Genomic DNA, 17,863 nt, shown 5'->3' on the forward strand with positions numbered 1-17,863 from the left:
TTCCAATATCAAATGACAAATTAGAACAGTACAAAAACCGCAGTTACCTTTGTACCAACTTTATATATGAAACAAACTTTTCATTAAAGTGTAAGGAAAACAGAAGACTCCTCAGCCTTGGGATATTATTAATTTCTCACAATAAAGAACTTGGATTTCACTTAGGAAAAAGCAAGCCCAGGACTTTTGCTGTATAATTTTTTTCTTGTGGACGTGGACTGTGGCCAAGGTTGCCACTTCAGCATTGTCACTGCTGCAACTCGGGGGTTCCTGTCCTAATTTCTTTGGTTCATATTTTAGCTATAATTCTTACGTGGGCCTGCAGTAGCATCTTGTCAGTATGTTCAGTGACCTGACTGCTATATAACTTTTTTCCAGTGTGTTTTGGCTGGGTCTTAAGTCAGTTTAGGCTGTTGTAATAAATATGATATACTTGGTGGCTTATACAACAGACATTTATTTTGTTTGTTTTTAGGCAGTGGGAAGTCCACAGTCAAGGTCTGGCAGAATCGGGTTGTTGGTGAGGGCTCTCTTTGTCTTCCAGCCTTTCCGCTGTATCTTCATATGGTACAAAGAGTGGTCTCCATTCGTGAGACAGTGCCACTGATCCCATTATGTGGGCCTCACCCACGTGGCCTTCTCTAACCCTGACCACCTCCCAAGGCCTCATTTCCAGTTACCGTCACTTCACATTGGCGTTCAGGGGTTCAACACGAATTTTAGGGGGACAGAATTCAGTCTGTAGCAGGCTGAGCCTATCTTTTGTAAAACCCTTTTTAAAGAAGATTAATATTGATAACTTAAAGATTTTTGTATTGTGTTTTCTTGCTTGAGTCAGTTTTCCATAGCCAAGGAAAGAGCGAATGTGTGTTGGTGACAGTAACCTTACCAGCATAGGAAGCTTAGAATTATTCATGGAGCTGGGATAGTAAGACTTAGAGGAATTGAGTTATGGGCATGTTTTCTAGTTTTTTTACCAAAGGATTTTTATTTTAATTTTTAAATACTAGTTGAAAAGAGGCACCCTGGCCAGTTAATTGGTGGCTGCCAAAGGATTGGGCTTCCCTGGTTACTCAGATGGTAAAGAATCTGCCTACAATGTAGGAGATTTAGGTTTGATCCCTCAGTAGAGAATATCCCCTGGAGAAGGGAATGGCTACCCACTCCAGTATTCTTACCTGGAGAATTCCATGGACAGAGGAGCCTGACAGTCTATAGTCCATAAGGTCACAAAGAGTCAGACACAACTGAGTAACCAATACTTTAGAGGGATTGGTCTCCTAGCGACTTAAGATAAAGCAGTCTTATAGACTGCATGTGCTTGTATAGTAGTACATTTTGCCTTTTTGGAAGCATGAAATATTTTCCATAATCTTCCAGGTATAGTCTATATCAGTATTTGAATAAGGAATTTTTTGTAAGAGAAAACAATGTAATAGAGGAAAAGCAGGTTTGTTTTGACTGTTGAAAATATTTTACCTCTTAGCTGAAAGTTTCTAACTAAACCCAAAATGTTGACTGAAATATACCCAGATTTTTCTTTACTTGGAGTTCTGAAAGATTAATTCTGTTGACACTTTCTTTTGTGGCTCGTGTGCCGCATATCATTCTTTGAGACTGTCCTCACAATCTACACACAGGGTACAGTTGCTACTTCTTTTTTTCCTAATCCCAATTTTTGATAGGATGTTTTTCTAAATGTATCAAACTTCTATTAGATAACTACCACTTACGTGGTTGAGAGCCGGAAAGCCATTTTTATGACACTAGATCAGACGTTTCAGATCTGCGCAGAAAGGCGCACTAAGAGTCAAGATCGACTTGGGCCAGGCTTGGAAGTCTAAGTGTAGAACCAGCCAGTCGGCATTGCGTAGAGACCCTTTTTACTTCAGGAATCCACGCAGTTTGTTATATGACAATAGTTTGGCTCACTGAGTAGATTCTGGTGTCTTTAGGGTTGTTCCTTAGTACCCATGGCGAGTAAAAACCAAAGACAATGAGCGTGATTGAATAAGCACAGACCTCCCTTGGCTACAGTCAGAGGTAGTCTCTGACTGAAATCTCAGTTATGCATTATGTCCCTTTCTGTAAGGCTCACGTTCTTGCCTGCTCTTTTGTTAATACCCACTAGCAAGCAGGTTCCTCTGTGTTGGGTAACTCCATTAGTGGAGCTATCTTTCTATGTCAGAGCACCTGACTTCCTGAGTTACTAAGTAATTTCTCCATTTACTCAGTGGAAAACTTGATATTCTGACAAAACAGATTCTGCTTTGATTTGCTATTCTTTTTCAAAAGAGATTTTTTTCTAACATTTGCTAGCATATTTAGGCAAAATGTGGTCCCTCTCTTCAGAAATCAGTCTGGGTTACAAAGTCATTTTTTTAGCCATTCAACAAATAGTTGAGTACTGTGTATAGACTGCTATACCAGATTTCAAAGTTAGGAAATGCAAAAGACAGTTTCTTGCCCTTTCTACTGGGAGACACCAACTTGCAAACAAAGTAATTAAAAGAATAAAATGTGTCTTCTTATGTAATGAATTAACTGTGTGAGCTTTCAGGGCTGTTTTCTTTCTGTAACATAGAATGGCCCTAGGGGAGTGCATCCTAACTTTTAATATGAACAGGACTCATCTGGGTTCTGTTTTGGCAGATCTGAGGTGGGGCATTCATAACTAGCTCTTAGTCTGTGCGAAAAGTACTGGTACATCCACCACATGTAAAAATATATATATTTTAAAAGACAGCTTGATTGAGATATATAGTTCACATACCAAACAATTAACACATTTGAAATGTATAATTCAGTAGTTTTCAGAGTTGTACAGCCATTACCACAAGTGTATAACATTCTCATCATTTCCAAAAGAAAACCCTTACCTTTTAGCCTTCACCAACTTTATCTCCTTGCCCCAGAGCCTGGTAGCTACCAGTCTGCTTGTTCTGTTTGAATAAATATGCCTATTATGGACATTTCATATAAATGGAAGTATACACTGCAGTCTTTTGTGTCTTGCCTCTTTTAGTTAACATAATGTTTTCATGGTTCATTATGTTGTAGCGTGTATCAGTACATCACTGCTTTTTATTGTGAAATAATAGTATTTTGTTGTATGACTGTATTACACTATTATGAATCTAGTTGCATTTAAAGAATTACTGGTAGAGAACAACTTTTTTGTGCCATTTTGCTATTTGTTTTCTATGTGTGCTCTATTTTTTATGTTTCTGATTTTCTCCAGTCTCCCCTTTTTAAAATGCTTGATTCACTTTAAAATTTCTTATTTATTTATTTAGCTGTATCAGGTCTTAGTTGCACTGCAGCATGGGGGCTTCTCTCTAGTTCTGGCGTGTCAGCTTCAGAGCACATGGGCTCAATATTTGCTGTGGGCCACTCACTAGTTGCAGTGTGTGGACTCAGTTGCCCCGTGGCATGTGGGATCTTACTTCCCTTATCAGGGACTGAACCCGTGCCCCATGCACTGGAAGGCAGATCTTACCACTGGACCACCAGGAAAGTCCCTGACGCGTTGATTCATTTCATTCAGTCACTTATTTTACTTAAACACACAGCATTCTTTATTGTGAATTTCAAATAGCAAATCGGTTTCCATTGATTTTGGGGGGCTCTTAATTGAAGTAAAATTTGTATATAATGTTTTTTAAGTTTCAGCTGTATATCATTATAATTTGATATCTGTATATACTACAAAATGATCACCACAAAAGGTCTAGTTACCATCCATTACCATACAGTTGACCCTTTCATCCCTTTTGCCCACTCTCAAACCTCCTTTCCTTCTGTTGACCACCAGTCTGTTCTCTGTGAGTTTGAATTTATTTTATTTATTTTAGTGTGTGTGTTAGGTTTCATATATGAGTGAAATAATATGCTATTTGTCTGTTTCTGTCTTATTTCACTTAATACTCTCAGAGATGATATGCATTATTGCAAATGGCAAATTTCATTTATTTTTATGGCTGACCTAGTATTCCATTGTGTGTGTATATGTATGTGTGTGATCATTTTTATCCACTTATCTATCAGTGGATGCTTAATTTTGTTTCCATGTCTTGGCTATTGTAAATAATGATGTAGGAAACACATATGGGTGCATATATCTTTTCAAATTAATGTCTTTTGTATTCTTTGGATAAATACCAAATACAGAATAGTTGAGTTTATGTGGTAATTCTATTCTGAATTTTTGAGAAATCTTCATACTGTTTTCCATAGTGCCTGTACCAATTTACATTCCTACCAATAGTGTATGAGGGTTCCTTTTTCTCCCAAATCCTTGTCAAGGCTTGTTATTTTTTGTCCTTTTGATAATAGGCATTCTTATAGGTGTGAGGTGATATCTCATTGAGGTTTTGATTTGCATTTCCCTAACAATTATTGAAAAAGCTGGCTTGAAACTCAGCATTAAAAAAACTAAGATCATGACATCCAGTCTCATCAATTCATGGCAAATAGAAGGGGAAAAAGTGGAAACAGTGACAGATTTTATTTTCTTGGGCTCCAAAATCATTGCAGACAGTGACCACAGCCATAAAATTAAAAGATGCTTGCTCCTTGAAAGGAAAGCTATGACAAACCTAGACAGCTTATTAAAAAGCAGAGAACTCACTTTGCTGGAAGGTCCATATAGTCAAAGCTGTGATTTTTTTTTAGTAGTCATGTATGGATATGAGAGTTGGACCATAAAGAAGGCTGAGCACCGAAGGATTGATGCCTTTGAACTATGGTGCTGGAGAAAACTCTTGAGAGTCCCTTGGATTGCAAAGAGATCCAACCAGTCAATCCTAAAGGAAATCAACCCTTAATATTCATTGGAAGGACTGAAGCTGAAACTCCAATACTTTGGCCACCTGATGCAGAGAGTCGACTTATTGGAAAATACCCTGATACTGGGAAAGATTGAAGGCAAACGGAGAAGGGGGTGCCAGAGGATGAGATGGTTAGATAGCATCACCGACTCTATGGCCATGAGTTTGAGCAAACTCTGGGAGAGTGAAGGACAGGGAAGCCTGGTGTGCTGCAGTTGATGGGGTTACAAAGAGTCAGACTGGACTTAGCGATGGAACAACAGCAGCAGTTAGTGGTGATGATCTTTTCATATGCCTGTTGGCCACCAGTATGTCTTCTTTGGGAGATTGTGTATTCAGATCCTTTGCTCATTTATTTTTTACTTTTGTTGTTATTATTTTTACTGAAATCTTTATTTCTTCACATGGCTTTAAAGTATTTTATTTTATAAATTCTTTCATTTTATTTGGAAGGACTCAGTATTTCTTGTTGACATTTCTATTAGTGATGAATTGTCTTAGCTATTTAAAAAATAAGACTATCTTAATTTTCATTTTTGAAAGATAATTTTGCTGGATATATAATTCTGTTTGATTTTTTCCCCCCTCAGTGCTTTAAATATGTCATTTTACTGGTCCTAGCCTCCATGGTTTCTGATAAGAGATGGGATATTAATCTTATTGAGAGTTCATTGTACATGTTGAATTGCTTTGTTGTTGCTGTTTTCAAGATTCTGTCTTTGTCTTTCAGCAGTTTGGTTATAAAATCTCTCAGTATAGATGTCTTTGAGTTTATCCTGTTTGGCGTGTATTTGTCTTCTTTGATGTGTAAATTCCTGTCTTTCATTCCATTTAGGAAGTTTTCATCTAATATTTCTTCAGATATTCTTTCTGCTCATTTCTAGGTTCCACTCCCCCTTCTTTTGGGACTCTTATAATGCTGAAATTGGTATGATTGATAGTTTTCCACAGATAGTTACGCTCTGATCATTTTCCTTCATTTTCTTTCTCTGCCTTTCAGACTGGTTAATTTCAATTGTCCTATCTTCAGATTTGCTCATTTCACCCCCCTCCCCCACCACCTTGTTCAGATCTGCTGCTGAGCCCTTCTAGTGAAATTTTCATTTATTATACTTTTCAGTATCAGGATTTCTTATTTTGACCACACCACACTGCTTGTGGGATCTTAGTTCCCTGACCAGGGATAGGCCCCTGGCAGTAGAAGTACAGAGTCCTAACCATCAGGTCACCAAGGAATTCCTAGATTTCTTTCTTCTTTCTCTATTGATATTCTCTTTTTGTTCATTAATTGCTTTTCTGATTTATTTTAATACTTCATCCATGGTTTCCTTTTTGAGCACATTTAAGACAGTTGACTTAAGGTTTTTCTAGTAAGTCTAATGTCTGGCCTGCCTCAGGGATAGTTTCTGTCAATTTAGTATTTCCTGTGAAAGGGCCATACTTTCCTATTTCTTTGTATTTATAATTATTTGTTGAAGAGTAGGTATTTGGGGTATTATGATGTCATAACTCTGTACATCAGATTTGCTCCTTCCTTAGGGTTTGTTTTTGGTTGTTGAGGGCTGCAGCAGTCCAGTTTGTTTAGTGACTTTTCCAAATTGTTTTTACAAAGACAAGATTCCTTGTTTTTTTGTGGCCCTGAAGTTTCTGTTTTATTATCTTTAGAGTCAGTCTTATCATCTGAAGCCAAAAAACCGGGAGTAGGAGAGGGGAGTGCCACTCTCCTGCTCTTTCCAGCTTTTCTCTGAGTTGGGGCACTTCTTCATCACTGAGCTAGGCTGCCTATCACTCTGCCTTCACACACCTTCACTTCTTACTGTGTCAGACTCACATCTGTAGGGTCCTCTCAGGTCTTTTCTGAACTTGCTTCTGATTCTGGACATTACACTCTGGTATACGTGGTGGCCCTTCCAAGCCTTTATTTCTTCAAAGAACTTCCACCTTACTCTCTTCCTTTTCAGTCTTTGGGTTTGTCTGCAATTTTGCCGTGTTCTATCCTTTTCCTGCTAGTACGTATGTTTAATCTTCAGGCAAATACCTGGAAAGCCACTCTAGCTGGAGTTAGGATGTGAAATAAAGATCAGCGTCGGTACCAGTCCTTCAGGGAACTGCCGGACAGGTCAGAACACACAACTTACAGTATATTAGGAAGGAGTGAAGTGAAGCCGCTCAGTCGTGTTCGACTCTTTGCGACCCCATGGACTGTAGCCCACCAGGCTTCTCCATCCATGGAATTTTCTAGGCATGAGTACCGGAGTGGGTTGCCATTTCCTTCTCCAGAGGATCTTCCCGACCCGGGGATCGAACCCGGGTCTCCCACATTGCAGGCAGATGCTTTACCGTCTGAGCTACCAGGGAGTCCCATGTTAGGAACAGGAGTGGAGGGACTGATTGAGAGCCCTGCTCTACTATTGTCTATGATGTTATTCATGAATTATAAGTATTTATATTGACTTCAGTGTATTTTTTTGGGAGGTGTTTTGATAAATTGATTTCAGCATGTTGCCCTTCCATATTGTGATTTGTCACTGAAACTTTGCTTTTAAATTTCTGAATTGTTAAACTTACATGCACACTTGTAAAAAAGAGCAGTTTGTTTACAAACATATTAAGAGATTTTAAACTAGCTGTCAAAAGAAATTAAGTTAGAATGTTGGAAAAGGTATATGGTTTATTTGTGGAATGTGGAAACATGCATATTCGCTAAAAGCTGTTTGATGTAATCATGTGTGTTTGAGTTTGGAAAAGATGTATTTTTCTTTAATAGTATTATCATACAACTGAGAAAACCAGTCCGTATGTAGAGCAATAAGAGTGTTGGTTCTCTAAGACTTATTATTTAAACTGAAGCTCTGCTTAGTGTTTTGTTGTCTTCTTTTTATAGTTCAGTTGTTAAATAGCATAATGAGCTGAAGAATACTATTCATTTTAAAATGCTGAAGAGAAAGAATTTCTTTTTTCCTCATTCAGTTCAGTTCAGTTGCTCAGTCATGTCTGACTCTTTGTGACCTCTCACTAAGTCACTAGAATTTAAAAAGATTATATGGGTAGGTTAGAAGTGAAACTTAGTGTCCTTGTTTGAGCTTCCCTTGTAGCTCAGTCGGTAAAGAATCTGCCTGCAGTGCAGGAGACCTGGGTTCAACCCCTGGGTTGGGAAGATCCCCTGGAGAAGGAAATGGCAACCCACTCCAGTATCCTTGCCTGGAAAATCTTATGGACAGAGGAGCCTGGTGGACTGCAGTCCATGGGGTCCCAAACAGTTTGGCACGACCAAGTGACTAACACTAACACTGACTAACTTTAAGATTCTTATTTTACGTTGGTGGGAAAGGACTATTGCAAAAATAGGTTCCCTTTTAAAATTTTGTTCTTTTTAATAGTCTTAGTGAAATATCCTATAAATCATTGTTAACTGAATTTAAATTATTGCCTTTAAATTATTAGCAACTTGATCAAGTTGAATCTGTACTCTTAAGTCAAAGTTTGCAAGCATTTACCATAGGATCAAATTCATTTCTTGTAATACTTGGGTAGGTGGACTTTGATTAATAAGCTAGAGCTCATGAAGTATTTTTAATTATATTTCCTTCATTTGAATAAACGGTAAGAGGAATCTTAATTTTTGACAGCATAAGTAAGAAATTTTATCATGATCAGGCAGTTGCAGATGACTATTTTGAAAAATACCTTTCTGAGGAAAGAAACCCATTTCCAATTGCTTTTAATTCTGAACTCAAGGTAATTAACCTAGCAGCATACAGGACACCAAGATGTTCTTTAGTTGAAGAACTTATTTGTGGCTAGCAGTTGTACTGCATTAATGAATTTTTTTTTAAGCAGTCACGTTTTGCTTTCCAGGAAATCTTTGTTACTTTAGTTAGCATTTACCTTCTTTCTCCCTAATGTTTTATAGGAATAATCTTGATACTTTTATCAACCATTTTAATTCTGTAGATGTTATTCAGATTGTGGATTATGTATGCACCTTGGTTCTTTTTTACAGTCTGCCTTTTGAACTGTGTTGGGTCTTATTTACATCTCCACCATAGTGCCTGAGGAAGCGTAATCAGTTTCCCTTTTAACAACTCTTCTGAAGGTGTTTGGAGCTGGCTATTTCTTTGATTTCATTTTATCTTAACTTTCATGAATGCATTGGTTAAATGACTCCGATACGTTTCTTTTCAGATGAATTAAATTGTGACTTTGTTAAACTGTAATAATTAGGCTTGCCTGCCTTATTAAGTACTACCCTTCTTAGAAATGATTGCCTTCCCCTCATTCTTTCAAAACTGTTTTCTGTGAAAAGCAGTTGAGAGACTTATTGGTGACTCACAATCACCATTAAGAAAAAGTACCTTGTCACTTAGAAGATATTCTCGTTCAGCAGACAGTTGAGAGTTATGCTATATTGTATGATTTAGACAAATTTCATTGATATTGTTAATATTTTAAGTTTTACAAATGTATAATTATATAAGAAAAAAGATAATATATTGTTAATATTTTAAGTTTTACAAATGTATAATTATATAAGAAAAAAAATAAGGGCCCAAAGCTCCCTTCTCTTCCACATTAGTTTGTATACTAAGACAGGGCTGTTGTATAAAAAATTACATGGCCTCTTTTCTGTAGAGAAATCTGAATTAAAATTCTTACTCTCTTAAATGATTATTGCAATGCAAAGGCTGACACAGTGTCAGACTTTATTTTTTTGGGCTCCAAAATCACTGCAGATGGTGACTGCAGCCATGAAATTAAAAGATGCTTACTCCTTGGAAGGAAAGTTATGACCAACCTAGATAGCATATTCAAAAGCAGGGACATTACTTTGCCAACAAAGGTCCATCTAGTCAAGGCTATGGTTTTTCCTGTGGTCATGTATGGATGTGAGATTTGGACTGTGAAGAAGGCTGAGCACTGAAGAATTGATGCTTTTGAACTGTGGTGTTGGAGAAGACTCTTGAGAGTCCCTTGGACTGCAAGGAGATCCAACCAGTCTATTCTAAAGGAGATCAGTCCTGGGTGTTCTTTGGAAGGAATGATTCTAAAGCTGAAACTCCAGTACTTTGGCCACCTCATACGAAGAGTTGACTCATTGGAAAAGACTCTGATGCTAGGAGGGATTGGGGGCAGGAGAAGGGGACGACAGAGGATGAGGTGGCTGGATGGCATCACCGACTCGATGGACATGAATTTGAGTCAACTCTGGGAGTTGGTGATGGATAGGGAGGCCTGGCGTGCTGTGATTCATGGGGTCGCAAAGAGTCAGACACCACTGAGCAACTGAACTGAACTGAACTGAAGGCTGACACAGAAGAGCTGGGTCCCTGACATAGTAAAGCCATGCTTCCTGCCTCTTTAAAAATACAAATTATTGTCCCTACAGACACCCACCTAATGCTGGCATTTATTCTTGTTTAAGATTTACATTTAAAGTAAAAAGTCTTCACTGGAAAAATGTAAATTTCACTTTTCTCACAGAGAAAGGAGTTCTTTCTATAACTTGTATACAAGTTTCTGTTTCTTATTAAGTTTTTCTAATTAAAAGCTCAGAAAATTACAAGCATTAATGATTTTAGTAACAAGCATTAATGAGGAGCTTGCTAAACAAAGAAAACTTTTAATTTTGATTTGGGATTTAGAAAAATAGGAGTTAATTTGTCAGTGTTCAACTTTCATCTTCACAGCTTACTAGCTGTATGATGTTGGAGGAGGCCTTACTCCTTCAACAAGTCTGAAAAATAGGGATACTACGACATTGGAAGGCCTGATGCTAAAGCTGAAACTCCAATACTTTCGCCACCTGATGCAAAGAACCAGTCCATTGGAAAAGACCCTGAAGGCGGGAGGAGAAGGGGACGACAGAGGATGAGATAGTTGAATGACATCACCGACACGATGGACATGAGTTTGAGTAGGCTCTGGGAGTTGGTGACGGACAGGGAAGCCTGGTGTGCTGCAGTCCATGGGGTTGCAAAGAGTTGGACACGACTGAGCAGTTGAACTGAACTACTCGCTCTTGCCTTTTGGAGTTGCTAGTAGCTGAGTAACTGTTTGTAGTTTATTTGGTATAAGTATGTTGCTTGGTGCCTACCAGAGAGTGAGCAACAAAGTGTCGGCTGACTGTTTTTAGTGTCAGTATCATCTTTGAAGGAAAAAACCTAACTTTTTTCTTGGCGTCTTAGTCGCTCAGTTGTGTCTGACTCTGACCCCATGGACCTTAACCGGCCAGGCTCCTTTGTCCATGGGATTCTTCAACCAAGAGTGCTGGAGTGGGCTGCCATGTCCTCCTCCAGGAGATCTTCCCGACCCGGGGACTGAACTCCTGTCTCTCGCTTCTCCTGCTTGGCAGGTGGGTTCTTTACCATTAGTGCCACCTGGGCACCTATACTTTTTTCTTACTTATTAATAAAATGTGAAAAATCAGACAGTCCTAAGGTGAATTTGGGAAGAAAAGTCAAATAAATGTGTTCTTTTAATTTAAAAAATAAAAATAAAAAGTCCATTACCTTTTAGCATGGCAGGTGTTTTTTTTATTTGTAGTTGAGGTGAAGTAATGAACTCAGATTTGGGGCTTCCCTGGTGGCTCAGATGGAAAGAATATGCCTGCAATTCAAGAGACCTGAGTTTGATCCCTGGGTCAGGAAGATCCCCTGGAGAAGGAAATTAGGGCTCTGCCAAAGGCCCATCTGCTTTGAGAGCTTTTCTCTCTCTAAAGTGTCACTCTCCATTTTTACCACGTTATTTCCCCCTACTGTCAGGCATTATATTATATATACCCTTGTTTATTTTTTCAAATCGTTTTCCCATTAGATTAAAAGCTGAGGACAGGACCTTTGTTTTGTTTACATGCTGATTCCCATTGGATGTGATATAGTATAGGGCCTGGGACATTATAAGCATTAGTAAATAACTTTTTAAATGAATAAGTCAAAGTTTTATTATGTAGGTGGGAGGAAATAATCCATAAACTCAATTTTTAATAATTATTTTTCATGAGATTTTTTTAAGTTATTAGTGCTCATAACAAAATGACTCATTTAAAAAGATGAGATTTATTCCCCTTCCCCACCCTCTGAGAAAAGAAAAAACACAGGATTTAAATTCAGAATGGGCTTCTCAGGGGACTCAGTGGTAAAGAATCTGTGTGCCAGTGCAGGAGTTGAAAGAGGCGTAGGTTTGATCCCTGGGTTGGGAAGATCCCCTGGAGTAGGAAATAACAAATGGGAAAATTTCACGGGCAGAGGAGCCTGGCAGACTATAGTCCATAGGATTGCAGAGAGTCGGACACGATTGAGCACACAAATTTAGAGTACTTTGTACATAGTATGAATTGTCAATCAGGAGGCCTGATTCAGAACACCAGCTCAGTTGATAATAGCAGTGAGACTGCACAGTCATCTGATTGCTCTGGATTCATTTTCTTGTTTTCTTTCTTGGATTTAACTCAGTGTCTGGTACATAGTTAAGGTAGTCAGTAAATGTTGGTTGGGTGAATGAATGAGTAAAGTCATGAACCAGGTTGTAGTTTTCTGGAAGTTGTCCTACTGATCCTTGAACAAGAGCTTCTGGAAAATAGATAGAGATGTTTGCTGCTACTGTTGCTGCTAAGTCGCTTCAGTCGTGTCTGACTCTGTGTGACCCCATAGATGGCAGCCCACCAGGCTCCTCCGTCCCTCGGATTCTCCAGGCAAGAATACTGGAGTGGGTTGCCATTTCCTTCTCCACCAGAGATGTTTGGGAAACACTGTTCTATTGATTCTCAGCTTGAGCTTGCATCAGAATTATGTGGAGGGCTTGTAAAGGCAGTCTGTTAGGTTCGCTCTCCCAACTCTCTGCGGTAGGGCAGTAAATGTCTTAATAAGCTCTGAGGTGTTAGAGGTGTTGCTGGTTCTGCTAAGGTCACTCTTCCACAATTCCTGCTACATCTGTATTCCTTTTGAGGTGATTGACACTGATACAGTGCAAGTTTTGAGAAACGGTACCGTAGGGGAAGCTGTTTACCTCTTAATACAGTGTTTCTAAAACTTACTTAACCATAGTACTCCTCCCTTGTGTGTATGTGTAAATATGTGTGTGTTGGTTTAATCAGTGATCATCTGTCTATAACATTATACACTATGCCTATTAATATCCTTGGAATTATTCTTCTGTGGGCCATACTCATAAACAGAGCCAGGTCACATCTGCAGTATTTTCCACATATAAAATGATGTTTGTGTTTTTCATGCTTGGGTAGGTGAATTCTTAATTGTGTTAGAAGTGAAGCCCTCAGTATTGAACCCTATTGCAGAATTGGATGATGATATGATATTCATGATCTATTTGGAAACATTTATGTGCATTTTTGATTCTTGCTGACATAAATTTAAAATAAATATTAGGGGTGTATAGCAAGAATTCATGAAAATTAAACCCAAATTATGAAAGTATTTCTTTGTACCTTTTATACCTTTTTAGTTATATTTTTCTTCTGTTACAGTTGGTTTAAGCCTGCCAAATCCATTTTCAGGACTTTAGGATATGGCAAAATTAGGAAATAATTTTAGAAAACTCATGAGGGTTGAGTCTTCTCTAGATAGAGATTGTTTTAGCTAGTGTCTCCTTATCCCTACTTGTATTTTGAAGTTCAGGCTAATTTTGTCTCATGGGTCTGTCAACCTTGCAAGTCAGATTTTTTTGACTTAGCTTCATTTTTGAATATGATTGTTGAATAATGTATATGGTAAAAGTTTTGGCTAATTTGTAATGGGGAGGATATTTGCAGAAGAAATGATGATTACAGACTCCTTAGATTTTAATTTTAGCAGAAAGAGTTTTCAGACTTGAACTGACTAGAGTGCTTTATGTTCCCCAAGGCTGTGGATCTTTCTGTTGATGAGTCCAGCTTGACAGGAGAGACAACACCTTGTTCTAAGGTGACAGCTCCTCAGCCTGCTGCTACTAATGGAGATCTTGCATCAAGAAGTAACATTGCCTTCATGGGAACACTGGTCAGATGTGGCAAAGCAAAGGTAAATTTCCGTTCTTGTTTTGAAGATAACAGTTCCTTCATTTTCAGCCATTTTCTCAGTTCTTTTTTTGGCTAATTTTATGTGGATCTTTAAAAAACATACAAGGAAGAGATAGCAGAATTGAACATAGTCCTTGGCAGCTCTTTGTGCAACTAAAGGTAAGCTGTGTCCCTGAGATAAAATACAACCATAGTTCTTTTATTTACCAGGCAATTTTTTTTTTTTTTTTTTTTTAAGATAGAAACAGTGGCTTGTGGATATGTTCACCATTGGTTGAATAAAATTTCAATTTAGTTGATATGGTACTAGCTATAATATTGTGACTGTATATAACTCAGCTACTAATTGATTTCAGATATTGTATTTACTGGATTCTGTGTTGTGCTGTGGTTTGTCGCTCAGTTGTGTCTGACTCTTTGTGACCCCATGGACTATAGCCCGCCAGGCTTCTCTCTCAGTGGGGATTCTCCAGGCAGGAATACTGGAGCTGGTTGCCATGCCCTCCTTCGGGGGATCTTCCCAACTCAGGGGTTGAACCCAGGTCTGCTGCACTGCAGGCAGATCCTTTACCAGCTGGGCCACCAGGGAAGCCCAAGAATGCTAGGGTGGGTAGCCTATCCCTCCTCCAGGGAATCTTCCCAACCTGGAATCTAACTGGGGTCTCTTGTGTTAAAGGCAGATTTTTCACCAGCTGAGCTACTAGAGAAGCCCTTACTGGATTCTAATGTTACACAAATATAAAAGGCATTATTCAGTAGTATTTGGTGGGGAAACTACATTAAATGTCTGAGTAATAAGAAAGGTTCAAATTTCAGAAATATTAATACAGACCAGAAAATGGGCCTCAGAACTGAGTCATTGATCAGTTTAATGAGGGCTTTGTTTTTAGGGATCTATAGTAACATCGGAAGTAAATTTCTGGAGGGAATCCTGGATATATTATGTCAGACATGTTGACTATGGGTAGCTTTGGAGAAAAGAAATGAAGGGGTTTTGTTTTCATTTGAGAAAGGTGATTCCATCTGAATGTAAATATGATTTCTTGTTTTTTTCCTTTAGGGTATTGTCATTGGAACAGGAGAAAATTCTGAATTCGGAGAAGTTTTTAAAATGATGCAAGCAGAAGAAGTGAGTATTTTGTTTGTTGATGTTTTGGTTTCAAATCTGAAATATTCTCCATTTTAAGTAGGGGAAAAGAGAACATTGGAGGATTATTTTATTACTTTCAAAAGTAATATTTTATTCAGAATATCAGTTGTCTGTGCTTAAAAGCATAATTGGAAAGCCTGTAATTGGAAGGGCTTGAATTAATATTGTTAATATTCTGAAACATTCTGATGTTTATTCATTGTTTATAGGAGAAGAAGATTTATGGCCAGTTATTTATAAGGTTTATTATTTTTAGAAATTACTTTTATCATATTGATTTTAAAGATTACTAAATAGTATAGTTGTGCTTCAGAATATATCTTCTACCAAAATTCCCATTTTGACATAATTCCAGGTATCTGGAGGAAAAAATGATTGCAAAGTGATATAAATAACTTGGACGATATCCTTGTTTAAGGTTACTGAAAATCAGTTCTCTCATTTAAAATACCTCCTTATATATAAAAAAGAAAGTGCATTCTACAATATCATTTTCTCAGGTAACCTTCTGAGATTCCCGGATGTGATGCAGTATGTAAAATCATCTCAACCTTGGCAGTAGAGGGATTGCCAGAGACCAGGGAGCCAACAGGATAAAAAGATGGGTTACAAGCATGTTTGTGGATCTAGAAAGGAGAAAGAGTAGAAAAGTGAGGAGCAGCTGATGCTGTTGAAATCCTGGGGAAGCTGCTAGGGAGAATAGATTTTTCTCCAAGGAGGCATAGAGAACACAGACCTTTTCAAATAAACAGGTTTTTAAAAGTCTAGGTCTCTAGGCCTCCCAGTTTCCTCGCTGAAGGAGTTGTGCATGTCATGAGTGTGTTAAGCACTTAGAATCCCTGGCACGTGGTAAAGCTGACTAAATTTAGGTAATTGTGGTGACACTCTTCTCCAATTTGTCAAGGCACCAAAAACCCCTCTGCAGAAGAGCATGGACCTCTTAGGAAAACAACTTTCCTTTTACTCCTTTGGTATAATAGGTAAGAGAAGAGTGAGTATGTATATCTCATAATATTTACTTAGGTTTTCTTTTGAGTGGGAAGTGGGAGTTAGGTACATACTTAAAAAATCCATTAATTCATTCATGTGTTAAGCTACTATTACTTTTTTTAAACTATTAAACTAATTCCCAGCCATTGTCCTTTTCTACAAAGATAGAAATCTGTAATTCCTATAATCAAAGAACCTTTCCATAAACATTTTAGTATGTCTTTCTAGTCTTCAATAAAATATCATAGTATTGTGTAATGACTGCTTTTCTGTTTTACGCATACCATCATAAACATCTTATCATTAAATAGATGCTCACCTTAAACAAATTTAAAGATTGTGTGGTATTATGAGTGTATGCATACATGCATAAAAAGTCAGCATTCTTTTTAGATGTTTGTGTAGGTCTTAAAAATTTTTTTAAATTGTGTAAGTAATAAACTATTCTTATTTCCTTAGGATAAATTCCTGGAAGTGATATTATTGGGTCAGAGAGAGGTGGTTTTAAAATTTTTGGCATGTTTTTAAAGGCTTTCTTTCCTGTTGCCAAATAATACCCTCCCTCAACAACAAAAAAAGTGTCTCTCTTCCAGCACTGTTGCCAACTTTTTTGTTTACTTCAAAATTCATTATTTGAGAAACTGAACACTTTGTCATATATATCTTAGTACTTTTTTATTTTATTCTATTTTATGAACTGCCAGTCTGTTTCTTTTGTGGCTTAAGCCTTAGATTGGTCACACCCCTTTGCATAATTAGGATATTAATCCTTTTGTTGTTTAAGTTAGAAATACATTCTTTTTCTTGATTTTTAAGTTACTTTTGAGGGCTCTATAATAAACTTGGTAGGGAGGGGAGAGATGTGTGTAATGAAATGCTCTCTTCCCTGAGATTCTGATCACACCCTCCTGTTGATAATCTCTGCAGTTAGGTTTCTGTGTTCCATTCATAAAGGCTTTTCCAACTCCATGTGGGAAAATGTTTATGTTTATTTAAACCTCACTATTACTTTTTACTTTTGACACTTAATTTTACTATTTTATTTAGAATTTATTTTAGTATAAGATTTAAGGTAGAGTTGGTACTCTTTTACTCAAAAATTATTTATCCTGGTACCAGCACTTCTATATTCCATTCTTTATTCATGGAGTTGAAATGACATCTTTATCATAGCATTAAACACATCAATTTTGGAGTCTTTTTCTTTAATTCTTCCATGATATTATTTTAATTTTTCTTGCTAACTTAAAAATAATGCAGTTTTAAGACATTTCTGCTGTACAGTTGCAAGAAAATAATTCTTTAAGTATTAATTCTGTTGATCCATTTTTCATTACTGTAAGCAAAGTAAAAAGTGGGAAGGTTATTTTGTTCATTTGTTTAAATGGTGTGTCTCATAGCTTCCTTCATTTGGTTACTGCTGTTTATTTTTTAGAATTTATAGTTTGATAAATTGAAAGGCAGTTTAGCCAATTAAACCTTTCCAGTTTATAGTAACACTTTACCATGAAACCACCTCAAATTTTTTGAAAAAAAATTTTCAGCTTTTTGATTCCATGGTTCTAATATAATGCATTGGACATGTTTTTTCTTGTTAGGATGGAATAGAAGGGTCAGGATCAAAATCAAGGGTCCGCAGACTTCTTGGTAAAGGGACAGGTTGTAAATATTTTAGCCTTTGATTCATACTTTCAATGATGGAAATACTCAGCTCTTTTGTCAGCACAAAAGCAACCACAACACAAATGGATATGGCTGTGTTCCAAAAAACTATTTACAAAACACATAGGAGGGGCACAGATTGTAGTTTGTTTGACCCTGGTACAATTCATCAGACACAATTTTATCAGGGTAGTATTTGGGATGGGATCTGAGAAGATC

The 17,863-nt window shown here is 37.4% G+C and overlaps 1 protein-coding gene across 3 annotated transcripts in view; it reads left to right on the plus strand.

Annotated features, from left to right (window-relative positions):
• The window catches only part of LOC120856956 (calcium-transporting ATPase type 2C member 1), a 157,299-nt gene that overhangs the window by 97,377 nt on the left and 42,059 nt on the right, over positions 1 to 17,863 (plus strand). For all 3 annotated transcript variants that reach the window (XM_040232466.1, XM_040232481.1, XM_040232473.1), the window contains 3 exons: positions 13,688 to 13,843; positions 14,903 to 14,971; positions 15,897 to 15,972. In XM_040232466.1, coding sequence (XP_040088400.1) covers positions 13,688 to 13,843; positions 14,903 to 14,971; positions 15,897 to 15,972 — 301 coding nt within the window. The remainder of the gene's footprint in view (positions 1 to 13,687; positions 13,844 to 14,902; positions 14,972 to 15,896; positions 15,973 to 17,863) is intronic.

This window comes from Oryx dammah, unplaced genomic scaffold (assembly GCF_014754425.2).
Source record: "Oryx dammah isolate SB20612 unplaced genomic scaffold, SCBI_Odam_1.1 HiC_scaffold_2, whole genome shotgun sequence".
Lineage (NCBI taxonomy): Eukaryota > Metazoa > Chordata > Mammalia > Artiodactyla > Bovidae > Oryx > Oryx dammah.